General features: G+C 51.6%; 1 protein-coding gene across 2 annotated transcripts in view; it reads left to right on the top strand.

The window, feature by feature from the left end:
* DLG5 (discs large MAGUK scaffold protein 5) overlaps positions 1–27,467 on the top strand; it is a 127,762-nt gene that overhangs the window by 38,097 nt on the left and 62,198 nt on the right. The window contains exons 2-5 of one of the 2 annotated variants that reach the window (XM_040485539.1): positions 12,507–12,575; positions 23,843–24,005; positions 25,871–26,014; positions 26,624–26,807. In XM_040485539.1, the coding sequence (XP_040341473.1) occupies positions 12,507–12,575; positions 23,843–24,005; positions 25,871–26,014; positions 26,624–26,807 (560 nt within the window). The remainder of the gene's footprint in view (positions 1–12,506; positions 12,576–23,842; positions 24,006–25,870; positions 26,015–26,623; positions 26,808–27,467) is intronic. The other variant, XM_040485540.1, reaches the window with a different exon arrangement.

The following is a 27,467-nucleotide window of genomic DNA, read 5'->3' as shown; positions in this document are numbered from 1 at the left end:
CATTTCATTTCATTTCATTTCATTTCATTTCATTTCATTTCATTTCATTTTATTTATTTTAGAGTGCATGCAAGCAGGGGAGAGGGGCAGAGGGAGAGAGAGAGAATCTTAAGCAGGTTCCATTCTCAGCACAGAGCCCGATGTGGGGCTCAATCCTATGACCCTGGTGTTATGATCTGCTCTGAAATCAAGGATTGGATGCTCAACTGACGAAGCCACTCAGGTGCCTCTCCCAGCATCATTTCTTGAAAAGACTGTCCTTTCCTCATTGAATGGTCTTGGCACTTGTCAGGAGTATTTGAGCATTTATGGGAAGGTTTATTTGTGTTCCAAATTAGCTTTGAAATTAGGAAATATAAGTCCTCCAGCTTTATTCTTCTTTTTCATGATTGTTTTGGCTATTTGGGGTTCGTTGAGGCTCCATATTAATTTTAAGATGGGCTTTTCTGTTTCTGCAAAATAGGTCTTTGGGATTCTGATAGGGACTGCGTTGAGACTATAGATCATGTTGGCTGATGTTGGCATCTTAACAAAGCCCTTGCTTTTTTATTTATTTCCTTGTGTTTTGTTGCTGCAGTGTTGTGTTTTGAATAAGAGTACTGAAAAAGGAGTTTCCGGGAGAGGCCAGCAGTGAAGAGTAGGGGAGTTACGGCAGCTGGGGCTGACGTACAGTGGAGTCAGGGAGCAGGGGGACTTGGATCTCCGGGGCAGGTTAGCATGTGTGAGCAGTTCCTGCCCAGTTACAAAGTACTTTCAGCATCTGTTACTTTATTTGCCCGGCACAATAATCAGTGAAATACAGATAAAGACTTTTTATAGCTCTGGCATATAGATGAGGAAACTGAGGCTCAGAAAAAATAATTTGCCCCTGGTCACCCATTAGGTGACCAAACCAAGGAGAGCCCAGGTCCATCCAGCTCCTGATCCTGTGCCCTTTGTCGTGTGTACTGTGCAGTCACTCTGTACCTCCCACCCCTGTGGCAGGGGTCTTGGTGGGTTCAAACTCAGCAGGAACATTGTGAGGAGGGAGAAGTTAGTGGTTCTCCATGGTCTCAGAGTCCTGGGGACCCAGGCTTGGTGGTCAGTAATCTTCAAGGTGCCCCGCAAAGCAGATGAGGAGGGTGCTGTTGATGCTGCTGAAGGAAGAGGGGCAGAAGTGGCAGCTCATTGCTGATGAGAGCAAGACCTTTCCTCTTTGCCCTTTGTGGACTGAACGTCCCTGACCTGTCCAGCTTGGGTCTCGTGTCCTTGCCTACTTTGCAGCTTACGCCCTGAGACTTGGGCTGTTCCCAGAGCCATCATTTCCTCTGGCTGACTCCTCAGCCTACCTGATCTGAGATTAATGGAAAATGGCCATTTTGGGGGATGACGTAGCATTAAGGGGACGGTGGGAGGGAGACGTTTTGCAGTTCTTTTGCATTCAGTCTGAGCATTAGAATCATGAACAGGTTCCCCAAGCCCCATTGGTTCATTCTATTTCCTGCTGCCTTCTAAGCCAGGGTGGAAATACCTATCTGGCTTGCTCCAGAGATTGTGCTGGTCTCCCTTGGTGGGTCAGGATGAGCTGATGGCCAGAGGAGTGACAAGGTTGGAGGGGTCGAAGCCAGGAGCAGAGGACAAGGCTGGTGTCTGACGTGTGGCAGAGATGATTAGAACCCATCTTTCTCTTGTTTCTCTTCTTCCTTCCCGCTGTTGGAAAGATAACCTTGGCCTCAGTGCCAAATGCTGGCGCATAAGCCACTTTTTGGCACAGCCCTGCCAGAGTTTCTAACCCATCAGTTGTGACTCCTCACCTGAGCATTGTCACTGAGTAGGGGGATGGCTGCTCACAGCCTCTGCTGTCCACTGGGACGAGGAACTGGTGAGTTTTGTTTTTTTTTCTGATCTTATTGCAAAGGAAGTAATACAGGGCTGGTAGATAAGAGTCTTGTTTGAATCTGGATCCGCTTACTAGCTTTGTGGACGTGGGTGAGTTACTTGGTCTCTTTGAGCCTGTATTTTGCCATTTAGAAAATGAGTTGTTAATAGGCCATTTCTCATAGTGTTGTTGGGGTGATTAAATGAAATAATCCATATAAATAGTACTTATCTGCGACAAGTACTTAATCAATGTTAGCTGCTATGAGTAGTCAGAACTCGGTGGTTAGTATATTCAAGAAAAGCTTGAGCCCAAACATGTAAGGTGGCGAGTGCTCGTTGGTAGCTCTCCCTGTCACTCTGACTCATGTCCATCGGTCTCTTTGATACCCAGGAAGTTCAGGGTGTAAGTGGAGTGCAGGTACAGTTTGCACTTGCTGTTTCTCTACTTGAATGTTTCAGCATTCTGCACTTCCTTCAAGGCTCTGTTCAGATGTGACCTCAGAGAGACCACCCTCCCCCCGCCATTGTATCACAGTGCCTATCTCTTCACCACACCCCAGTCACCTTCCATTTTACTGTGTAGTATTTTTCTTGGTACTACTTATTACCTGATGCAGTCTGCACTTGTTTATTAGTGAGGCTGTCCTCTTCTGCCCCCACTCCTGTGAGCTCCGTGTGAGCTCCATGAGCTCTCTCGTTCTCTGTTGCACCCCCAGGACTTCCTAGCACCGTGCTCACTGAGCATTTGGTGAATGAATGGGCTCTGTGCTCCCCCCGGGGCAGACGTGCCCGCCCACCAAGGGGTGGTGTCTGATGCAGAGTGCCCTCACTCCGTCTCTCTTGAGGTGGGCTGACCGGTGCCTGTGTGTAGGTAGGTGGTAGTGAGGCCTGTGAGAAGGTTTGGGGCGGGCTGGAATGATGCCAAGCATGCAGAGAGCACTCTGGCTTGTTCCATGTGACTCAGAAACTAGAGACCCGCAAGGAAGGCCAGGGATGGATTGGAATTGGCCATGGCCAGGCACAGTGGTGGAAGAGGGGAAAAGAGGCCTCCTTATCCTACAGGCAAAGAAACAGGTGGAGTGTTAAGAGTTAGGGTTTATGGAGTGCGTGCCCTGTCCCTGGCTCTGTCCTCAGGGCTTTACCTCTCTTTACTCACTTAGTCCTCAAACCCATCATTCTTCCTGTTTTATTTTTTATTTTATTTTATTTTACTATTTATTTTGTTTTTTTAAGTTTTCTTTATTTTCGTTATCTCTAAACCCAACATGGGGTTCGGACTCGCAACCCCGAGGTCAAGAGTTGCACCCTCCATCCGCTGAGCCAGCCGGGTGCCCCTTCCTGTTTTATGAACGAGGACATGAGGCACAGAAGGTGGAAACAACTTGCCCAGGATCACACAGCGCAGGGGGCTTGCACTGACACCCTGCAGTGGTGCAGGGCGGTGCCTCCTGGTTGTAGTCTGTGTAGAGGACGTGGCCTCTTCTCCCTTTACTGAGGAGTGGAGGGGGAGTCCTAGTTGAGAGCAGGAGGGAGCCGGCAGTGCCGGGTGCCTTGTGAGAGCTGCTTCCTGCCCACGGTTACTTAATTCTAGGACAGATGTGCCACAGTGAGCTGTCCATCTGCAGCATCGTGGAGGCTCGGCTGCCCCTTAGGTGTTCGTGCTGCTCTGGTTCCCTGTTCCCTCTTGCTGTGTCCTCTTGGCTGCTGTGCCAGGCAAATAAGCTGTCACAAGGGTAGCAGCCCTGAGCTGTGATTTGGGAGATGCTGCTCAGGCTTGATCACGTTCATTGGTGGAGAACATGCCCCTAGATCATTGTGTTTTTTAAAAAAAAAATTATTTATTTATATTTTTAAAATTTACACCCAAATTAGTTAGCATATAGTGCAACACTGATTTCAGAAGTAGATTCCTTAGTGCCCCTTACCCATTTAGCCCATCCCCCCTCCCACAACCCCTCCGTAACCCTCAGTTCTCCATATTTAAGAGTCTCTTCTGTTCTGGCCCCCTCCCTGTTTTTATATTATTTTTGCTTCCCTTCCCTTATGTTCATCTGTTTTATATCTTTAAGTCCTCCTATGAGTGAATTGGTCTTTCTCTGACTAATTTCGCTTAGCATAATACCCTCTAGTTCCATCCACGTTGTTGCAAATGGCAAGATCTCATTTTTTTTGATTTCCGAGTAATACTCCATTGTATGTATGTATGTATGTGTGTACACACACACACACACACACACACATATATATACCATATCCTGTTTATCCATTCATCCATCGATGGACATTTGGGCTCCTTCCATACTTTGGCTGTTGTTGATAGTGCTGCTATAAACATGGGGGTGCATGTGTCCCTTCGAAACAGCACACCTGTATCCCTTAGATAAATGCCTAGTAGTGTAATTGCTGGGTCGTAGGGTAGTTCTATTTTTAGTTTTTTGAGGAACCTCCATACTGTTTTCCAGAGTGGCTGCACCAGCTTGCATTCCCACCAACAATGCAAAAGAGACCCTCTTTCTCCACATCCTCGCCAACATCTGTTGTTGCCTGCGTTGTTCATGTTAGCCATTCTGACAGGTGTGAGGTGGTATCTCATGGTGGTTTTGATTTGTGTTTCCCTGATGATGAGTGATGTTGAGCATTTTTTCATGTGTCGGTTGGCCATCTGGATGTCTTCTTTGGAGAAGTGTCTATTCATGTCTTCTGTCTATGTCTTCACTGGATTATTTTTTGGGTGTTGAGTTTGATAAGTTCCTTATAGATTTTGGATACTAACCCTTTATCTGATATGTCGTTTGCAAATATCTTCTCCCATTCTGTCGGTTGCCTTTTAGTTTTGCTGATTGTTTCCTTCCCTGTGCAGAAGCTTTTTAGTCTGATGAGGTCCCAGTAGTTCATTTTTGCTTTTGTTTCCCTTGCCTCCGGAGACGTGTTGAGTAAGAAGTTGCTGCGGCCAAGATCAAAGAGGTTTTTGCCTGCTTTCTCCTTGAGGATTTGGATGGCTTCCTGTCTTACGTTTAGGTCTTTCCTCCATTTTGAGTTTATTTTTGTGTATGGTGTAAGAAAGTGGTCCAGGTTCATTTTTCTGCATGTTGCTGTCCAGTTTTCCCAGCACCACTTGCTGAAGAGACTGTCTTCATTCCATTGAATATTCTTTTCTGCTTTGTCAAAGATTATTTGGCCATACGTTTGTGGTTCCATTTCTGGGTTCTCTATTCTGTTCCATTGATCTGAGTGTCTGTTTTTGTGCCAGATCATTGCGTTTTAGTAGGAAACTCTTAACACCAATCCCAATCTCCCTCCCCACCCCCATCCCTGCAGTGACAGCCTAGCCTCCTTCCCAGGGAGCCCACCAGACCCTGCTTTGGGCCACCATCTGTGCTTTCTAGGTTCAGAACTGTAACCCAGCCCAGCTGGGAGGTGACAGAAGAAAACAGGACTTTTTCTGTTGTTTTGGGTGACAGAAAGCCAGAAGCGAGGAGAAGTGTTCCCACCTGGTGCCAGGTTGATGGTCCCAGGTCCTCCCCCTGCTCCCATCCTGGAGCTTAGCCCCCCCCTGACGGGAGATGACAAAAGCCTCCAGGAGCCTTTTCCAGCTGATGAGGGGGAGCAAGCTTTCTGACTGCTGTTTTTAATCTCTGGAAAATCAACAAACTTCCATCTTCCTCTTGTGCCTTTGGGGGGGGGGGGACCTCAAACGGTCCGACAGTGAGAGAAGCATCTTTATTTTAATCTTACTGAGTGATCAGTTCTGGGTGTGCATGTGTTGTTTTCCCTACCTGTTCATACTTTCGCTTTGGGGCATTTGTGGCAGGAGATGGAGGTGGGTCACAGATTACAACACTGACGTCTGAGTTTCCTCAGGATCAGGTAGTTCAGTTCCTTAGCTCCTTATCTCATGGATGATTCCAGAGTCCAGCGGGAGGGGGTTAAGGAGTGAGCCTCAAGCCCAGCAGGCATCCGTCTTCACACTCCCCCCATGCAGATCTCACCTGCACACTTGGATGTCAACCCTCCATTTAGCCAGGATAGAAACACCCCCATTCACCTTTGAAAGAGGGGCTACTGGTTTTTATCATGACCCCAGGAAGGGAGAAGTAAGCATCCTTACTGTGATATCTTAGCAAGTTCATTATTCTTGTCCTAAACTTGGCAGAGAATACTACAGCTGTATCTCAGTGGGGAAAACTAAGTGTTTACTTACAAACCTGACACTTAGGGGGGTGGCTTATGTATACCAGAGGTACATCATCACTTGACCCATGACAGCAGGTCAGGGACAAGGTGAATTGCCTGTCCTGAGGCAGGCACATGGGGTGCACGAAGCAGGACTTCCTTCACTGATAGGCCAGGCTCTGGCTGCTCCATTCCGGGGCCGTGGTCACCCCATACCTCTCTGACATATTGAGGCTTGCCAGCCTCCCACTTTGGGTCTCGGTATCCACAGCCTTGGGTCATATTTTTATTTTTTAAAGGAAAAGATTAAAAAAATTTTTTTTTTAATTTTTTTTTCAACGTTTTTATTTATTTTTGGGACAGAGAGAGACAGAGCATGAACGGGGGAGGGGCAGAGAGAGAGGGAGACACAGAATCGGAAACAGGCTCCAGACTCCAAGCCATCAGCTCAGAGCCTGACGTGGGGCTCGAACTCACGGACCGCGAGATCGTGACCTGGTTGAAGTCGGACGCTTAACTGACTGCGCCACCCAGGCGCCCCTAAAAAATTTTTTTTAATGTTTATTTTTGAGAGAGAGAGAGAGAGACAAAGCATGAGTGGGGGATGGGCAGAGAGAGAGGGAAACACAGAATCTGAAGCAGGCTCCAGGCTCTGAGCTGTCAGCACCCCCAACGTGGGGCTGGAACCCACGAACCACGAGATCATGACCTGAACTGAAGTCGGATGCTTAATTGACTGAGCCACCCAGGTACCCCACCTTGGCTCATATTTTTAAACGGAAGGAGAAGCTGAGGCCCTGGTGTGTGTGTGTGGGGGGGGGGGGGCACTGCGGCACTGACCCGTGATTCTGCAAAAGGACTTCTCAGCAGCCAAAGTACCTCCCGCCAGCAACTCCTGAGGTCCTCAGAAGCAGGGGAGGTGTTCTCTACACAGCACGAAGCACTTTTCTTGCTCTTGCCGCCTTCCTCATCTCTGCAGCTCACAGAGTTGGTGCCTCTTGAATGAGGGTGCCTCTGCTCTACGACCTGCCACGCACCCAGCACTGGCATGGCTGTTGGGGTGGACAGGAAGCAGCAGCACTTGTCAAGGCCGTGGAGCCATGACTCCTCTCACTCCCTTTCTTCCCAGTTTCAGTCCCCTCTCTGGCTTAGCTTACAGTGCCTGTTGAGTGTGTTCTTGGTGGGGGAAGGAAGGCAAGGAGGGGACAAGCCCACTGTAGGGGGCATCCAGGCAGTAAGGCCATGGGCAAGGCTGGCTCCACTCTGAGACTTTCCATTTGCACAGCAGGATAGGCTCTGCCTGTGTTGCTTCCAGGCTGAGTTGGTTTCTCAGGTGCTTGTCCAAGCTCACCATCCTCCAGGGCCAGCTCCAGGCTGCTTCCTCCATGAAGCCTCCCTTGACTGCCCTTCTACCTTCAGAGCCTGGCAGCAGTGTTGTGTGTAGGGATCAGGAGCACACCCTTGGGGCTAGACTGGGTTTGTGTCCTGTTCATACCCTTACTCGTCCCTCTGTCAGGACCTTAGGCAAATTTGTTAATTTTGCTAACCCTTAGTTTTCTACTCTGTAAAATGGGCCTAATGACAGCCTCAGGGTTGCTTTGGGAATTCCTAAAGTGCTTAGCACAGCTGCACACTAGTGCTCAGTGTGTATTAGCTGCTATTATTATTATTGTTAGTACCATATAGTCTGGCAGTCTGTTCATCCTGCACTGTTTGACCTTGTCACTCTAGTACCGCTATGACTTTCAATAAGCAGAGGATTGAAAATGGCAGGGTTGGAAGGCCTGGTTTGACCACGGTGGCAGCAGCTGGCACTTTGAGCGCTGGCTGTGCCAGGTGCTGTCTCAAGTCCTTTTCACATTAACTCAGTAGATTCCTCTGTTAGGAAAGTACTCCTCCTAGCCCATTTTACGGATAAGCACATGGAGGCAGGGAGAGCTGAGTGGCTTTCCCAAAGGCACACAGCGGCTAAGTGGCAGAGTTGGGGGAGTTCAGCCCAGGCAGGCTGGCACCGCTGTGGGTGTTCTAGTCAATACTGCCTTCATTTAAGGTTGAGGGACCCCGGCTCAGAGAGGGGAAGGGACTTCTTCACGGTTTCACAGCAGCTGAGTAGCCTCCTGAGCCCCTGGCTTGTCTTCTTTTCACCAGGCCTGGCCCAGGGCCTTGCAGGGCTCAGGCGTGCGTCAGGAACCTGGTGGACACGTGCAAGCACAAGAGCGATCGGGTGCCCTCGGTCATCTGCCTGTGACCTGGGGGAGGGTTCCAGGACCTCCTGGCTAGAGCCCCCAGGAAAAGAGTGGCTCGCCTTCTCCCTCCCGCTTCCCAGGTGCTTGGGGGGGGGGCTGGTTGGCATGTCCTCCCAGCCTCTCCTCACCCTCCCGGAGCACAGGGAGGACTCTGTGTGCTGGCTCAAGGCTGGAACAAGTCCCTTCGGTGCCTACAGGTTTCATGGGGAGGAAGCGTGAGTCACTGGGGCCTTTATGAGCTCCAGGTGAATGGAGGGGTGTATTAGGTGACAAGCTAAGCTTGTCTCTTTTGGGCCCCACAGGCTGCGGGAGGTGGCCTTGTTGGAGGGCTGGGGCATTCTGTTATCGCTTGGGTGATTTTACTGGAAGTTCTTTTGAAGTGGTCTCCCTGACCCAGTGGGGCTGAGTCACAGAGTAAACACAATTAACAGGGGCTGGGCTCTTGGGAAGGATGCAGACAATGCGTGGGTCCCACGGCTTGCTGGCTGCCTTTCGGGGCCTCTGCCACGATTTGCATTGGTTTCCCACCCGATGACTCCGGTCATCCCTGCTGCCCTGCGTTTATTCTGTCTGTCGACCACATGCCCTCGGGGACTTGTTGGAAATGCAGAGTCTCAGGCCCCCGTCGTCTCCCCACATCAGAATCTACATTTTGCTCGGGTCCCCAGGTAGCCCCCATGGCAGGAAAGAGCTCCCTTGTGTCCCTCTGTGGTCTACATGTCCATGAAAAGCTGGGCTTATGCCCTGCTCTCCTTTCCTGGAAACGTTTCCAGACCATCAACTTCTGGGTCCTCTCAGTTTGTGGGGTTGCCCTGAGTGGTGGTGTCCTGCGGGGATGTGGGAGGGCACATGGGGAGGGAGTGGGGGCAGTGCCAGCGCGGGAGCCGGGTTGATTCTTCAGCCCTCACTGGCCTGGGCCTCTCTGCCAGGTGGGGGTATGCTTTAGGTTTCAGGGCAGGTGGGGTGTTGAGTGCCTGCATGGAACTCCTGGGGGAATTGGGGGTGGCTGGGAGGCGTGTGCCTGTGAGAGGAGGCTGCTGTTGGCCTCCAGATTCGATTGTGAAACCCCAGAGGTAGATGACGCCTGACACCCGCCCTTCAGAAGCCACCGGCTTTGAAAGGACACCGCGTGACTTTGGAGGAGAGTGACTCCTCTTGCCTTTTCCCGACATCCTGACCACACAGGCTTTTTAAGACAACAATAGCAGCAGAGACAAAGCATGACCAAGACAGCGTCGTCTTCGGGCCTTTTTTCCCTCTGAATGACGTCTAAGGCCCTGGGAACATTGTGAAAACTGGGCCCTGTCCAATTTTAATCACTCCCCGCCGGCCCCCAGCTCCTAGGAGCCCTGCCAGCCGACTCAGGGGTGGTGATGCCCAGAGATGCAGATAGAGATGTCACGCTGCCCCCAGGTCAGGCCCCAGAACCCCAGCAGGACTTTGGGGACAGAGAAGAGGGACAGAATGTGTTGGTTGGCCAGTTGACTCCCCCAGCCAGGGAGGGAGATGGGCGGAGAGAGACAAGGGCGTCTGCCAAGTTTAATTAACAGTGGAAACTGGCCGTGGGGGAGGAGGGAGGCAACTTGATGAGGAGGGGCGCTTTACTGGAAGATGGGGCTCTGCCAATGCCAGTAGTGAGGAAGAGGCAAGGCGTTCCCGCGAGGAGCGGCTGCTGGAGCGCGGGGCCGTGCTGTCGCAAGCACGATCCAGCTCAGAGATCCGCAAGGTGTGAGTGGGAGAGTTTATTTGCGCCTGCTTTTCTGAGTGGGCATCTTTTGAAAACAGTCCACCAACATACCAGCTGGCTAGCCTTCCTCGTCCCCATAAAGAAGAAAATAATTAAGAAATTGGCAATTGAGTTGAGAAAACAGGCATTGTGTTACGTTTTTGTCCTTTGACATACCAGCGGATTGCCTGAATTGCATCTGACATTGCTTCGTGGATCCTTATGCAATGTTTGATGTTTATGGCGTGGGAAGAGAGATGATTTAAGAAACTTGTGGTGCTCGTTGTTTTGTTGGGACAAAAATGCAGAAACGTTGAATGGACAGCAAAATGAATTGTGTGGGTCGGACTTGAAATATGGGAGGTATTTCACTGAATGTTGCTACTCGTTTTTTGGTGGGATCAAGGAATTTCAGGGCTGAACAGGGTTTTCTAGTTCCTTTTTCCTTCAAGTGATGTGCAGAACCGTGCTGTGGTCTCCCTGCCAGGTGGGCACGGGGCCTCCGTGAAGTGAACGCGTGTGTCGAGGGGGGCCCTGCCCTTCCTAGGTATCTGCAGACCGAGCCAGCCCTGTCTGTCAGGCGCCCCCACCCGCAGCTTTTCTCTGGCACCTACCTGCTGTGTCCATTTCTGGTGCCAGAAGCTGTGTTGAACAAACAGATCCCTTTGACAGTCCCATCTGAAGACAGAACATCTTCAATCCACCCTAAGCACCTAAGGTCTTAAGAGAGTCTCAGAAAATTCGGTCACAAGGCCACTGGTCATCCTGGCCACTGTCCTAGTTCTTGCTATTATGAAAGTCCCTTTTCCTTGTGTTTTCTTTTTGCTCTCCGCTTTTGTCTCTTTTTCTGGTGGGCGTACCTGCCAGCTCTCCCGCCTACCATTATGCCAGGGCTGCTCGGCTGTCTGCCCTTCCTCTCCTCCCCCCAGGTTTTCCCGTCTGCTCAGGGTCATCTGTCACCCTGCTGGCCTCTCCCTTCCCCGCCCCCATGGGTCTCCTTCTTTCTCTCCCCTGTTTACCCCCATCTCTTCATCCCTTTGCTGTCCCTTCGGGGAGTGCGCAGGTATCAGGTAGCTAGTCAAGAGCTGAGGTGGGAGATGGGGCGCCTGGGTGGCTCAGTCGGTTAAGCAGCTGACTTTGGCTCAGGTCATGATCTCACGGTCCGTGAGTTCGAGCCCCGTGTCGGACTCTGGGCTGATGGCTCAGAGCCTGGAGCCTGTTTCCAATTCTGTGTCTCCCTCTCTCTCTCTCTGCCCCTCCCCCGTTCATGCTCTGTCTCTCTCTGTCTCAAAAATAAATGTTAAAAAAAATTTTTTTTTAAAAAAGAGTTGAGGTGGGAAAGAAGAAACTTTGACATCTGGCCCCCACGTTTCAGGTCCTGGAGTCCTAGATCTCATTAGTTCTTGGCTGCTTTCTCACATGGGAGCCCTGAGGCTTATGCAAAGGCTTTACCGCAAAAATCCCGTCTCTCGCTCACCTGCTCTGCCTGGTACACACACTTCTTCACTGTGTAGTTTTGTGCAGGACAAAACCCTGCATTCCTGCTGTTACCTTGTATTCTTTGACCCACCGCCTGTGCATGGGTGCTTTTCTCAGCCCCCAAAGTAGTCTTGGTCGGCTTGCCCTCTTAACACTGTGTCCCCTGTAGCCACAAGCAAAGCATGCAGTCAGGGGGAACGTGTAATCCTGACATGGGACAGGGGAGAGGACCTCATAAGCTGTCTGGCTGAACCCCATCCTTGTTCAGGTCGGGAGCACAGTTCCAGGAAACAAGTGACTTGCTCAGTGGATGAGAGCTAGGTTCAGAAGCTGGGTTTCTTCACCCAGAGGTTTTACTGATGCCAGGCAGGTAACATCCTAGCCTTGGAAGCTGTGGTGTGGCAGTTGTGTGCCCACCTCAGGGGTTAACAACGTTAAGTGTTGGCCAAACAAAGGGCACGTACTGCTCCCTGGCTTTGGTGACCGTGTAATTGCTCAAAATTTTATAAGTAACTTTTAATAAGGGGGCAGGCACTGACTATATCATTAACGACTGAGCTTGAATATAGTCAGAACGCGAGAGCAGAACAGTCGGGCAAAAAGAACAAATAGTTCATAGATGTTTAGCTTCTCCTCTCTTGCTGTCTGCATGGAAGCCAGCGTCATATTGATAAAGATCTGTAGGAAATCCCGAGACCCTATTTTAGCCTGGGGCATATGTTGCTCCCTTGCTAAGCTTTTCCCCAGATGTCTTAACAAGAAGCCATCTGACTGGCTCCAAGTTCTCCTCTGTCTGTGCGTAGATAGGTCTCCAGGGCAGGAGGGTGGCGGAAAGGTGAGGTGGGACATCGGCAGAAATACCAGAGACTAGGCCCTGCTGACCACACCTCCCCTGCCCGCCCCTTAGATCTGATTTCTAGTCCCTGACGTGGTGTTGGTTCTCAGTTTGGCGTTGACTAAAGACCAGTTGGTCCGACAGTGGTTTGGGGTTAGTAACAAATGGTCTGTCCTTCTGTCCCCAGGCTCCACCTACAGCGTCTTGTCCATCATGCCCTCAGACTCAGAAAGCAGCAGCTCCCTCAGCAGTGTGGGTGAGTACCACCTGGACACCCTTCCTTCCTGGAGGGCACCGGGTAGGTGGGGGGTCTGGGTGTGAGCTGAGGTAGCCCTGAGTCTATGGGATGGGAAGTTGGCCTCCCCTGTCAGATCATTCATGGGGTCATCTCCTATTGACTCCATTCACATTTTCTCCATCAGCAATCTATCCTCTTCTTTAAAAAATTATTATTATTATTTTTTAATGTGTATTTATTTTGAGAGAGCGATGGCGCCATCAGGGGAGGGGCAGAGAGAGAGGAAGAGAGAATCCCAAGCAGGCTCTGCACCGTCAGCACAGAGCCCTATGTGGGACTCGATCTCATGCCCATGAGATCATGCCCATGAGATCATGACCTGAGCCAAAATCAAGAGTTGGACACTCAACCGACCTAGCTACCAGGTGCCCCAGCAATACATCCTCTTAACAGAGGAGGGCAGAAATCTGGATATGGTGTTAGAATGGAGGCGGGTGGTAGGGGAGGCCGTGCTTCACCATTTCTTCACTTTGTCAGAGCATGGGGCTTCTCAGTGAGCTGTTGTCCCCCTGACCCAGGCTTTGTACTTCAGTGACCACTGTCCATGAGAATGGCCCCTTTTGGGACTGTCCTTTGTAAGCAGTAACAGCCCTCTGGGCAGTGTATTGTCCTAGGGACAGGGGTAGCCAGTCCAAGTGTTTCCAGAAGCCTTTACTTTACTGAAGATATCTCAGCAGGAAGGTTGTCATGGTCTCGTAGTCTTCCCACACCTCTGTTACCTGTTACTGTGTCATGTGCCCTCTGTTTAACACCCTCGTGCGGTTTCTGATGTCCTGATCTGACCTTGTTGGATGCATACACCTTCAGTGGAGAGTCCTGGAGTTTCCGAGTCAGAAGGGCTCACGGAGGTCATCTGGTCCAATTACGTTGTTTCTTCCACATAGACAGATGGGGAAATTGACACTGAGAGAGGGCAAGTCTCATGTCAGAGAGTCCAGACCCAGCCGGGGGCAGACCTTTCATGCGTTAATTCGACTGACACTTACAGAACACCTCTGTAACGCCAGAAGTGGGCTTGGAATGCAGTGGTGAGTAAGGCAGACGGTGGTCCTAGTGCTTGTGGATCTTCGGGTCCAGGGGGAAGACGGTTTCATAAGTAAATATAACATGTGAGGTCAGTCCAGTAAGAGAGCTACAAGCAGGGAGGTATTGTATTCGTTTTCTAGGGCTGCCATAGCATAGTATAACAAACCGAGTGGCTTATGTAACCGAAGTGTATTCTCTCATAGTTAGTCTGACGGCATCAGGCACGGTCTGTCCCAGGCACCTCTCCTCCCTTCTGCCCGGGTGCTGGCAATCCTTGGTGATCCTTAGCTCGTAGATGTATCATCCCAGTCTCTGCCTTTGTCTTCACATGGTGTTCTCCCTGTGTTCATGTCTGTCTTCAGATTTCTACTTTTTCAAGGGACACTAGTCCTACTCCAGGATGACCTTATCTTCAGTGTCTGACTGTATCTCTGATAAAGTCACATTCACATTTGCTGCCGTCAGGATTTCAACATTTTGGGGAGGACACAGAGCAGCCAATCAGTTTCCTTCCTCCCTGTCTGGGAGGACTCCTCCGGGACCACAGGACAGAACTTCAGTGTTTATTACTTTGTGCTGTCTGCTAGGAGTCCATCGACTCAATGAAGGGGTTGTTGGAATTTTGAACACGGGACTGGCTTCTGGGAATCCCGTGGGGTGGGGCAGTCAGGATGAATGGAACGCTGTCTTGGGGCTTTTGTAAACCTGAGGGGGTTGAATCCTGAGTGCACCTCTCCTGCCTCATGCTCTGCTCTGTTGGCTCCCTGTTCCCCTTGGAAACGAGGTGCAGTGATCTAACAGATACCTGACAAATTCATTCACATCGACACTTCAGGGCTTACAGTGGTATCTTTCCTGGGAACATTTGCATCATTCTCTCCAAAGAGAGCGCGATTACTGAAACCACAGCGGTTATTGTTAGTAGTGGAATTTCAAGGAGGAGTAGGAGTAGGTATTTTTTATGCAGCCGGACTTCTGTAAACTCTGGAAGAAGCTTCATGTCACTGACCTGACCTTTGGTTCTATGCGTACCTGGAGCTGGTTTGGCCCTTGGGATGGAGGGGTGAACACTGTCCCCAGGTACTTGTTGACAAGCAGGCAGTGCTGTGCTGGACGTCCTGTGTAGGCTGAGCCTTGCTTGTTGGTGCCTGAATTTTGGATGCTGAAAGACCTGGTTGTATCCCTTTGGGTCAGACCCTCCTCAGTTCACTGGGACCCAAGTGTTGCTTTTCTGGTTCTTATGCCAGCAGTTGACATCGTCCTTGGGTTGAGTGGCCCCATTTTTGTGCAGACTGTGTTAGCCTGGAGACCTTTGGCTGTAGAGGAGGGAATACCCTCTCACATTGCCTTAAACAGTAGAGAAATGTGTGATCTCACAGAAGCCGCTGAGGTTGGGCTGAGTACATCAGGATGTGGCTCTGTGTTCCTCTCTGTGTGTGTCTTCCGCTCAGGCTGATGGCAGGGCATTTGTAGCAACAGTTCCAGCTGTCGCATCTAGACCTGGGAGTGTCCAGGGCTACAGTGTCCCTTATGGGAGCCACTAGCCACAGGTGGCTATTTACAGTTCAAATTAATTAAAATGAACTAAAATTAAAATTTGTAGTTTTTTTAGGTCTGTTTATTTTTGAGAGAGAGAGTGTATGTGCACGTGTGGGAGGGGGCAGAGAGAGAGAGAGGGAGACAAAGAATCCCAAGCAGGCTCTACTCTCCCAGCTTGGAGCCAGATGCAGGGCTCAGTCCCACGAACAGTGAGATCATGACCTGAGCTGAAATCAAGAGTTGGACGCTCAACTGACTGAGCCACCCGGATACCCCTCTAGTTTCAACAGTAACACCAGCTACATTTCATGTGCTCTCTGGTTACCTGCATGGCTACTAGCTGCCACATGGGACAGAGCAGATAAAAGAACATCTCTGTCATCACATGGTCCAGAGGCTGAAGGGGGTTGTCTCCTCTACTGTCTCTTTGTCAGCAAAGAAGCCTTCTGCAGAAATTCCCTCGCAGGGTCTCCTCACACCGACTATAGTTGGGTAGCTTGTCTGTGCCCAAATCAGTGGCTCACACGGTATGGTCTCTGGATCAGCAGCACTCAGGCACCTGCTAGAAATGCAGGTTCCTGAGCTTCACCCCATCCCTGTTATATCAGAAGCTATGAGGATGGGGCCTAGCATCTACATTTAACAGACTCCTGGTCTGACATGGGTTGACCTGACTTAGTCCCTGGCGAGGGCACTGGAGTGTCTGAGGCTGGCTTGGACCTGTCCCTTGGAGCGGAATGAGCGGTGGGGTTGGCCATGGGGACCACTGCTGTGCCTCCTGGAGGAGGAGGCTGGCCCGGCCTCACCTAATGACTGGCGGTGCTCTTTCCCTGCACCACAGCCCTGGCAGAAGGGGGCCAGTAGGTCAGATGGGGACTGGCTGTTTTGGTTTGTGCATGGTCTCTCTCCATGAACCTCAGGAAGGGCGAGGCAAGAGCAACGTCTTACGATAAAAATGTCACCTCCGCTTTCCCACTCACGTCACAAACAACATTTGGGGAAAGAACGGCAAGTTACAGTCAGCAGACGAGAATACTGGTAGGGGAAGCCTTGCATGTGGTGTCTTCTCTGTGACAGCTTGTGCCTGATCGGCTGCCCTGGCTAGCGTTCGATCTGCGGGTGGCCTGTCCCCTTCCAGCTCTCCAGCTGGACACTGCTGACAACTCCCCACGCCTGTGCTAACCTTCAGGGTTAACAGCCCTAAGGATTGCAGAATTCTTCTGCAGAGGCCTTTTCAGCAGTTTTCATCAGCTGAGCGCGTGTGGCTTCTCAGAGGCCTCCCCCATCCCATGCAGCCCAACGGTAGGTAACCTGCCTATCAGTAGGCCTCACGGATCTGCCCAGGGAACGCACACTCATGTCAGGCAATGGATATTTTTCTTCCCCATTCACCCTGACCTAATTTCTCAGGTGCCTTTTATTTCTCACCTGGGACAGCTGGGGAGGTTTTAAGGCAAACAGACATCCTTGGGTAGCATGTATAAAATAAGCCTTAAATTTATGCAAATTGAAGCATAAAGGAGAAGTTTCTTATTAAACAAAGAAGTCTCTTGGCTTGTCAGCAGGAGAAGCAGCCGGAGGGCTTCCTTCATTTCCCAGAGAAGATTCCTTGAAAGTGCAGCTTCTGGGTTGGCACAGGAAGGTCGGGTGAGTCAGCCTGGAGGCCGGTTCTGCGTGCACCCTGACTCCTTGTGCCCTCTGACCCTTTCCTGGTCCTTCTGGAACAGGGGCCTATTTTCCCAGCTCATCTGCAGCATGTGGGCAGTTTCTTCTCTTGGAGTACGTGCTTAATGCTTGTGGGGGTCACAGAGAGCCCTGGCCCCTGATCTCACAGTCCAGCCAGATGTCCCAGTCTGTCCAGGCTGCCAAAGCAGAACACCACAGACCAGGCAGCTGGGAAACAAAGGATATTTATTTGTCACCGTTCTGGAGGTTGGGAGTCCAAGATCAAGGCAGGTCCAGTGTCTGGTGAGGGCCTGCTTCAGGTTCATAGATGGCGTCTTCCTGCTGTGCCCTCACGTGCAGAAGGAGGGGAGAGCTCCCTGGGGTCCTTTTATAAGGACACTAGATCCATCCATGTGGGATCCATTCTTGTGACCTAATCACCCCCTGAAGACCTCACCTCCTAATACCACACCTTGGGGGTTAGGATTTCATCGTAGGGATTTGGTGGGGAGACACCAGCATTCGGACCATAGCATCAGAGAGTTAAGCGACTGGCCATTGTGCCCTGTGTAGAACTGAAGGAAACAAATAGCTCAAGGGGAGGAGCAGCTGTTTCTGATGGGGGGGGGTGTCAGAGCAAGTTTCAAGGAGGAGGTGGTCCTTATGTTGGGTCTTTTATGGATGGTGCTTCGGAAGTAGGAGCAGCTAGGAAACAATAGGCCATCAGTGCCTCTCGTTTTGGGTTTCTGCAGAGCAGACCCTGAGTGAAGGATCTGCTCTGAGAGCAAGTGTTTTACCTAGGAGTTGGGCATGGCTGTAGCCGTTGCATTGTACTGTCAGTCCTGGGAGGAGCTGAGCTGCCGTGCAGTACTGACTGACCAAGGGGGGCATCCCCCTTGTTAGGGGAGGGCCCCTCCCTGCATGTTATCAGTGGGTGATGGCTTTAAATGGAGTGGCTCCCGGGCAGCCAGTAAAACAAGGGAGAAAAAAGCCACTCTGGCCAGCAAATGCAACTCCAGGCCAGAGGCTCTCAAACTTGATCAGGCATCAGAATCTTCTGGAGGGTTGTGCTGACTTCACTTTCTGGGTTTCTGACTTAGGAGGTCTGAGTGGGCCTGAGATGTGCATTTCTAACAAGTGTGTGACGCTAGGTGCTTTCAGAATCACTGGTTCACAGCGTGGGACTGTGTCTCTCCTGATGGCGCTGGCTCTCCTGGGCTGGAGATCAGGATGGCTTGGTTTCACTTGCTGCTGCCTATGGTGACCATGTTCTGCTGCTGCTTTGATTCTCCCCCGACCGCCAGGGCCTGGGGGTAGCCAGGAAGTTTATCTGGGCATCGCCCCTCCACCCGGCCACTGCTGGCCCGTGCCAGTTTTCTCTTTGGCTCTGGCACCATGGACCCACGGAGCTCTGGAGCGGATTGTCATTTGTCCGGCTGTAAATAAGACATAGGGGGTGGCCTTCAGCTGGAGTGTGGTGGTGAGGGAGCTAAGGACAGAGGGTCTTCTGGCTAAGACCACCCAGCTGCTGAGTTGCTCGCTGAGCCTGCAGAGGTGGCCGCACCGGCCATGGCGACTGGGAGGCAGAAGCCAGGTCTTGTGGTGGTGAAAGGGGCCTGCCCAGTCTCCTGGCCAGACTCTGCTCCTGCCATCCCATTCACACCAAGGCCCGGTGAGTGAGGGCTCTTTGTCCAAAATCCGGGGCCTGTGCCCGCTCTCCTGGCATCTCCCAGCACCCCTGTTTTAGTACAGTCCAAACCCCTTACCCCTGGAGCCCCATTCTGGACACAGAATGGAAGAAGGAAATCTGCCTTCCCCGGCGGTTCCCGATTTGGAAAGAGGAAGCAGCAAAGTTGGGGAGAGTGGACAGTTTTGCGTTTGAATCCAAAAAAACAGCTGTGCAGGGAGAGGAGAGCCAAGGGAAAGATGTGTGAGGTTTCTGTGGACAACTCACTTGATGTCAGTTTTTATTTTGCTTGATCTTTATGATGTTTGCTGTTCCTGGGGTGACTGATGGGGTGGGGGTGCTGATGGTCCACAGGGCCACCAACCATGCCGCTGTTGGGACCCTGGCTTCAGTTTAGGGGCACGAAGGGTTTTGTTTTTGCTTAATTTTTTAGAAAGTCATGTCATTGAGATATAAGTTGCCTACAGTAAAGTCTCTCCTCTTTATATCGTTAAGCAAGCTTTGACGACCACACGTTGTCCTGTAACCACCACCACAAGTAAGATACAGGACAGTTCCCTCACCCTGAAACATTGTCTTCTGTGACTTTGTACTTAGCCTTTCTTCCCTTGTCCCCCAGCCCCTGGCAGCCATTCATCTCTTTTCTGCCCTATATTTTCACCTATTTCCAAATGTCCTATAAATGGAATCTTATGGGGTATAGCCTTTTGAGTCTGGCTTCTTTCACTTAGCAGAGGGCTTTTAGATTCCCCGGCTGTCATGTGTCCTGGTGGTTTGTATCAGAGGCCTTTTCTTCCTGAACAGTATTCCTTTGTGGGGAGGAAACGCTGCTGTTTATCCATTCGCCATCTACCTTTAGTAGTTGTGTGTGGGTGTCGGTGTACATGTACGTTTTCTTTTGTGTTGTGTAAATACCTGGATGCGGGATTCCTGGGCAGTATGGCACGTGCATGTTTAACTTCGTAAAAGACGGACAGGGTGCCTGGCTGGCTCAGGCGGTCGGGCGTGTGACTCTCCATCTCGGGGTTGTACGTTGAGACCCCATACTGAGTGTAGAGATTACTTACGTAAAATAATAATAAACAAGCCTGCTGAAGTGTTTTCTAAAGTGGCCATGTTGCTTCATATTCCCACTGGCGATATTTGGGAATTCTGGTTTCTCCGTGCCCCTTGCCAGCATTTGGAGGTGGTGTTGTTTTAATTTTTTTCAAGTTTTTAAAAATTTTTAAATTTATTTATTTATTTTGAGACACCAGGAGAGAGAGAGAGAGAGAGAGAGAGAGAGAGAGAGAGAGCGAGCGAGCACCAATGGGGGAAGGGCAGAGAGAGAGAGTCCCAAGCAGGCTCTGTGCTCGATCCTATGTACTGTGAGATCATGACCTGAGCCAAAATCAGGAGCTGGGTGATCAACCCACTGAGCCACCAGGCGCCCCGGTGTTGTCATGTTTTAATTAAGCTATTCTGATAGTGATACAGGGACTTGGTAGTTGTTCTCAAACACTTGCAAGTCTGTTGTGTAGAAGAGGAATTACAGTTGTATCGTGTGGCCCTTAGGAGTATATCTAGGTCATTGGGGGAAGTAGAGGGACACAGATTTTAACTCTGTACAGAGCATAGTTTTTATGGGGCAAGTTTGGCTGGGCTTTGCTATAAAGTAGTGAGCTCCCTCACCAAACAGTCTTGGTGGCCATTTGGGGGATTCTGGCAATCATCTGGATGGAGGGGCTGTACCTCTTCAAAACGTCTTTCAACCTTGAGGTGCAAGCAAAAAAAGAAAAACTTTATTTTTAATTGACTGGGGATGGGGAGGATTTTCTGCAACACTTGCCATTAATTTGGAACGTCCAGGCTTAGCATATCTTGGGAGTCTTCTTGAGGTGCCCTGTGGTCCTACTGTGCTTTCTACCTTCCTTATTGTGGAAGGATAGGCATTCAGGCAGCATTTTCCCCTGTCAGTCTGCTGTGTGTTGGCTTCTCAGATCTGGGCAGCCTTATTTCTTGTGTGTTTCATGTATGTTCACACCTTTGGAGCAGGAAAGGGATAATCCTGTCCAGAGACAGTGTAACGTAGTGGTTGAGGCCCTGGCTCTCCAGTTGGAGCCACGTTTACGTGGGGTGGGGGTGGACTGTTTTCCTGGCTGTACAGTCTTTGTGGATGTCACTTTCTCACGGGATGATCATAGCACATCCGTGGGAGGGCGCTCTGGGGGTTAATCGAGTAAAGACAGAGTGCACTTAGCACAGAACCCAGCACCTGGGTTGTGCAGTGTCCGCACTCATTTCACTGTCTGTATGATTGGCTGTCCCTAGGTCCTCGCATCTTCGAGCAAGTGTCCTCATTCTGCCGGAGGCTGAGACAAGAGGCCGTAGCTGTGTGTGGTGACAGATCTGATGGCCTCTCTTTATGTCCTGCTTCTCTCTCCAGCTTCCTCAGAAGCCAAGGAAGGGATACATTTTTCTGTTGCCTCGTTTACAAAATGGGGTGAAAATTCTTTACCTCCCGGGACGCAAGTTGCTGAGCCTGGTGGTACTTTTCATTTCCCAAACTCTAGATTTGCTGTTTCTGTGATACTTCTTGGACCTGATTATAGTACAGAGCACCTGTTCTCGCATGGCATGGTGTCTCCGAGGCCCTTTCTGGGGGCCAGTGAGGTCAAAACTGTTTTCCTAATGATCGTAAGAAGCCACTTGCCTTTTCCACTGTCATTCCTCACACAGACTTTGCTGTAGGGCAGAATTTTCTAGAGGCTCCATCCCTCGTGTGTGATATTACACAGAGAAAAGACTCTAGCCATCTCTATCAGGCCAGATGTCAACAGCATTGTAAAGATGCGATGTCACTCTTCTTGCTACGTTTTTTGTTTTGTAATGGAAAGGGGCAGTTAACTTTTTCAGAAAGAAAGTCTTATGTGAACATTTTTGCTTATTTTAAAATTAGATATTTAAAAATTCTTTCTTAGTTTTAATTTCTAATCTGGTAGACATCATCAGATAGATATAACCCATGTAAACAAAAGCTCTTGGGAGTTCTCAGTCATTTTTAAGGTTGTAAAGAGGTCCTAAGATCAAAAGCTTTGTGGACTTTAAGGTTAAGACCTTGGGCTCTGGGGTCAGGTAGACAGAGGGAGGTCTAATTCTCAGTGGTGTCATTTATTGGCTCTGTGACCTGGACAGTTTTTGTTTCCTGATGTGTGAAATGGGAATGACAGCAGTGTCTTCAGTAAGGGGATGGGATGTATCTCAAAAACTGCCAGGTACAAAGTAAGTGCTAGTCGTGGTGGTCCTGTGGGAGGCAGCGAGGCACGGAGGTGGAGAGGGCGTGCTCTGCATCCAAGTGCCTGGGCTCTCCTCCAGGGCATCACTTGCTCTTTGTGCAGGTTTGAGTCGGTTACCTAACCTTGCTGGGCCTCATTTTTCTCAGCTATGAAATGGGAATGATAATGTTAGTGCCCACCCAGGTTTGTTGGGAGATTACATTAATGCCTGGGACATCTGTGTTGGCTGCTCTTGTATGGGTTGGCGGTGGCCGTGAACATCAAAATTCCTCTCATCCAGATGCTCCTTGTCTTTTTATCCCATTGTCTTGGGTTTGCCAGTCCTGCAGGGATCGTTGCCTGCTAAAGTTGTTTAGAGGGTTGGCTCATCGGCATTACTAGAAGAGGCATCAGACACATGTCCAGAGGAAGCCCCACTTGTCAGAGAGCTGGCTGAGTTATTGCAGACTGGATGACAGTGTAGACCTGGCTCTGGGTTAAGGCTCATACAAGTGACTTCATTTGCCAGAAGAGGAAAAAGTTACAGCTTGCACAGCTGTAACCAGCTGATTTCTAAAACTCTGGGGACAGGGGTAAGGGTCCAGGGTCTTTTGGGGACAGGTGAGGGAAGGCTTCTTAGGCCGTGGAGTAGAACCATGTGGGGCGGGGGAAGTGCTCGTGGGAAATGCTGGTCCTGGGCCCCACCTCAGAGGGCATTCTGACCCAGAGGTCTGGCCGGGAGCACAGGAACCCTGGGTGTTATGGTGGTGATGGTTTTATAATAACATGCACTTTAGGGGGTACTACACTCAGGTGGTGGGGGTACCCACTTTGCATAATGCTGAACTGAGTGGTGGAGGCTCCTGCCTCACACTGTGCTCTAGCCTGTCCCTCCAAAGTGTCGAAGTGCCCATCTTTTGTCGTGGGGGGCACTTGGCTTGCATAAGCAGTCAGCCAACAAGGATCAGTCGGGGGGCTGGTGGTCAAGATGGCACAGGGTCAGAAGACCTGCATCTTGCCCTTTGCGTGTTTCGGGACTGCTGGGGAGACAGGCACTCTGTTCCCTGTGAATCACCCTCCCGGAGCACATCCATAAAATGAGATGGCTGCTGTGATTTCCCGTGACCCCACCTAGGATCTCGGAGGGGGTAGTGGCTGTCCCAGGGGAATATGTGGACAGAGTCAAAGACAGAAGCACCACTGATCTGTCTCTGTGTCTCTGACATTTGGGTGAGATGTTTTCTTCTTAGAAAAGGATTTGGATCTTGTCAGAGGTACTGGTGGTGGCCATTGCTGCGGCTGTTCCTTAGTAGTAGCATAAGGCATAGGATGCCCTTTGGGACACTCTCAGTTCTGGGCACAGGTGATGAGGGCCTGATATGAATGGACTGAGCAGCCAGAGGCCCCATGACTTACCTGCAGCACATTACATTGACCTTAGTCGTGACCAGCTCTCTCTGAAAGCCTTCTAGGAGCCCATATACCTGGGCTGGTTGGGGCAGGTCCTTGGGGCATTTGGAGAGGTTGGAGAAGGAAGCTGTGCAGTGTTCATTCAGCCCTTGTTGGGGGCAGGGACACAGACCTTGGGCCCCAGCCTCAGAGGCGGCTGCCTTGGGCCTCAGGAGCTTCTCTGGGTCCCTCCTGTCCCTCCTTCTGCAAGCCATGTCTTCCATTCTGCTCAGGGCTCATGTTGGTCTCTCCATGCCCAGGTGTGGATAGCTGCTGTTTCCAGACTAGGCAAAGTTGTGCCAATCAGGCCCTAGAAGGGTTCTATCTTGGAGGTGTCAAAGCTGGGCTGGGAAGAGAGTGGGAGTCCTCAGCAGGACCAGCAGAGTGGGTGGGTGATGCTTCGATGCTGGAGCAGACAGCCCGGGCTTGGGTCTCAGTTCCCCCTCTTACTCCCGACTCGGCGTTGTCATCTGAAAGGCAGATGCTAGCAGGACCACCTGGTAGGGTTGTTGGGCTTAGCTGACTCAGGCCAAGGGCTCAGAACAGTGCCTGGTAGACCCAGTGAGTGCTAAATGCAAGTTCACTTTGTTGTTTTCCCCCGCCAGGTACCACCGGGAAGGCGCCATCCCCTCCACCCCTCCTTCCTGACCGGCAAGTGAACGAGAAGGTGGAGAACCTCTCCATTCAGCTGCGGCTGATGACCCGAGAGAGGAACGAGCTGCGGAAGCGCCTGGCCTTCGCGACACATGGGACGACCTTTGACAAGAGGTGGTGATCAACACCTGCTCCCCTGCCCGGGCCCGATGGACAGGGGCTACTCTCCTGATGCCATCGTGTCCCCCCCCCCCCCCCCCCCGCCCCCCACCGCATGCTCATCCTTAGCTCCCGGTGGTGCATATGGCATTGCCAGTGTCCCTTTGCCCCAGTCCCTACTGCACTTTGAAACACTGTCCCCACAGCCCTGGGTGGGGGGGAGGGAACACAGGCTGCTTATGCTTCCTCCAAGCCAGACTGGAGCTTGTGGCCTGAGTCACATACCACATGGAGATTGAGAAGTGTGGGTGTGTCTGTCATCTATCCGTCCCCTATTCATGATCATTTGGTGGGTGGTTTTGGCAGCAGCTGGCGGGGCCTGGTCCCACTCTGGTGCCTCCTCACCGGTTTGTTAGGTGGTCTTGGGTTCATCACTGCCCCTCTCTAGGCCTCTGCCTTCCAGCACCAAGATGGTGTGCTTCCTCTCTATCTCTGTCTGCTGCTTGCATGCAGCCCCTGTCCTAATAGAGATAGTGATCCCATGGCTGAGCTCCCGACCAGTCCCAGCTACGTGCATGCGTGTGTGTGCACGTGTGTGTGTGTGTGTGTGTGTGTGTCTGCGTGTGCATGTGCCGCTCCTCCTCACTGATACATGGGTCGTTATATGTTCACACATTAATTGTTCCCTGCCACATGTGTTTTAGGAGGGTATATTCCACCTGGCTTCTTTGTTGTTTTGAAGAAAATCTTTGCTTCTTTTGGGATTTAGAGGTAGATACCAAGGAAGGGTGGTCCATGGGGTGGGGCAGAGGGAGAGTCTTTACCCACCTGCACAGTCCAGGGGAGCTTCATAGAGGAGGAGGAGGGATACAGTGTGATTCATCCTTCCGGGAGATGCTGGTAGGGATTCTGAGGGGAGGGGGATTGCCCTTAGGGGCATCAGAGTTGTGTGCCTCTTCCTGAGGAAGGTTCCTCTGGGGTGATGTCAAGGCTGCAAAGCCTGTTCTTTCAGGCTGTGTTGATGACGATATGGTCCTCAGCACAAAGGGAGGGCCAGTGGAGACCCAGTGTGCTAGAGTCCATACTGTCCCTGGCTGCTTTCATGCTACCAAGGCAGAGCGGGTAGTTACACAGAGCTGTGTGGCTGGCAAAGCCTGAAGTGTTTACTGCCTGGCCCTGTACGAGAAAGGTTACTGACGCCAGCTGTGGGCAGGGGTTCTCGAATTTGTGCACTGGAATCACCAGAGGGCTTGTTAAAGCACCGCTTGCTGGTTAGCCCTCCCTCCCTTCCAGGTGCCTGATTCAGGGGTTCTGGGGCTGACCTGAGGTTTGCAGTTCTCACAGCATTAGGTGAAACGAACGCTGCAGGTCTGGGAACCCCACTCTGGGAAGCATTACTCCTGGCCAGTGTTCTCAACCGTGGCTGCACACTGGAATCCCTGGGGGAGTTTAAAAAAAAATCCTGATGTCTGGGTCACATCCCTAAGGATGCTGATGTATTTGGCCTGGGCCTTGGCGTTTTAATGTGCACCCAGGGTTGGCAGTCACTTTCCTAAAAAGAGGAGAAACTCCATCCTAGTTTCTGGCATGCCCACTGTGTGTGAAGGCCTGTTGCACAGTCTCCCGGGAGCTGCTAGAGAATAAGACAGCACCTTTTTAGCTCTCCAGGCTCAAGCAGGGAGCCCAGGCAACCAAGGCCCTCCATCCTAGGGGTCTTGTCGGTCTGGGGAGGCCAGGATGTCTGAGCAGAACAAACCCCAGGTGGTCGTGGTGTGTAGGAGCCAGTATCCGGGGACGCTGGGCTGGAGGTTTCCTGGGGCAGAGACCTTCCTTGTCCGAGTGGTCCCGGAGCCCGTGTTCACTGTTGCTGTCTGGGCCAGGCCCTACCACAGGCTGAATCCCGACTACGAGAGGCTGAAGATCCAGTGTGTGCGGGCCATGTCGGACCTTCAGAGCCTGCAGAAGCAGCACACCAATGCCTTGAAGCGGTGCGAGGAGGTGGCCAAGGAGACCGACTTCTACCAGTGAGTGGGCCCATTCTTTGCCTCTAGGCTGGGAGCCAGCGGTTCTGGTGCCGTCTAGCAGGCAGTGGGCCTTCAGCAAGTGGGTTTGGGTCTTTGGGTCTCAAGTGGGTTTTTCTAAGCACGGGGCGAGGTGTGGAGCCTTCACACCATCTGGTGACAGCTTGGAAGCGCAGCGGGCAGGAAAAGGATCAGGCCCGTCAGGTTGCTGCGCTCCTGGGTCACGGTCCAGGACCCAGCTGCAGCTCCTGCAGTAGGAGAGGCAGATGGGCATGTTCCCCTTTGGTCTCCTGGGGCCCCTCTTAGGCTGTTGGCTGGCCGTACCTGCCCGTCTGCTGCCCTTTGCCCTGCCTCAGTACTCAGAGGTGCCGGGCCTGTACCAAGTAAGGGCTCAGCCCTCACCTTGGCCTTCATACGTGTGCCCTTTTTGGTGTCAGGTTTTTAAAAAGTGGTTTGGGTCCTCCTGGCATTTGGCTGATACCAAGCTTTGGCCTGCCTCTGAGTGCCGCTACCCTGGTTGCTGTGTGGGCTCCCACTGGGAGTCCTGGGACCTGGAGGGGCTGGAGAGGGTTGGAGGCTGGCTGGGGTTCACTGTGTGTGCGGGGATTATAGCACACTCCATAGCCGGCTCCTGAGCGACCAGACCCAGCTGAAGGATGATGTGGACATGCTGAGGCGGGAGAACGGACAGCTGTTGCGGGAACGTAACCTGCTGCAGCAGTCATGGGAGGACATGAAGCGGCTCCATGAGGAGGACCAGAAGGAGATTGGTGACCTCCGGGCCCAACAGCAGCAGGTACAGCCAGGCAGGGTGGCTGGGGGCAGACCGAGGTTGGGTAGCCTCCTACCCACTCGTTCATCTGCTCATCATCCATCCTCCCACCTATCATCTGTCTTCCCACCCACCCTCCATCATCCATCCTCCCTCCACCATCCATCCTCCCATCTCCCATGCATCTTCTCACTCATCAGCCATCCTCCCACTTATCAGCCATCCCCCTACCTCCCATCCACCCTCCCACTCATCCTCCATCCTTCATCCTCCCACCTCCCGTCCATCCTCCCACCTCCCGTCCATCCACCCACCTCCCGTCCATCCTCCCACTCACCCTCTACCCTCCCACCTCCCATCCATCCTCCCACCTCCTGTCCGTTCTTCCACCTCCCATCCACCCTCCCACTCATCCTCCATCCTCCATCCTTCCACCTCCCGTCCATCCTCCCACTCATCCTCCATCCTCCCATGTATCATCTGTCTTCCCACCCATCATCCATCATCCATCCTCCCTCCATCATCCATCCTCCCATCTCCCATGCATCTTCTCACTCATTATCCATCCTCCCACCTCCTGTCCATCCTCCCACCTCCCATCCATTCTCCCACTCATCCTCCATCCTCACACCTCCCATCCATCCTCCCACCTCCCGTCCATCCTCCCACTCATCCTCCATCCTC

The sequence above is a fragment of the Herpailurus yagouaroundi genome, unplaced genomic scaffold (assembly GCF_014898765.1).
Source record: "Herpailurus yagouaroundi ecotype Mexico unplaced genomic scaffold, PumYag 163, whole genome shotgun sequence".
Lineage (NCBI taxonomy): Eukaryota > Metazoa > Chordata > Mammalia > Carnivora > Felidae > Herpailurus > Herpailurus yagouaroundi.
The sequence above is the reverse complement of the archived record's forward strand: the minus strand, read 5'-3'. Positions and strand labels throughout refer to the sequence as shown.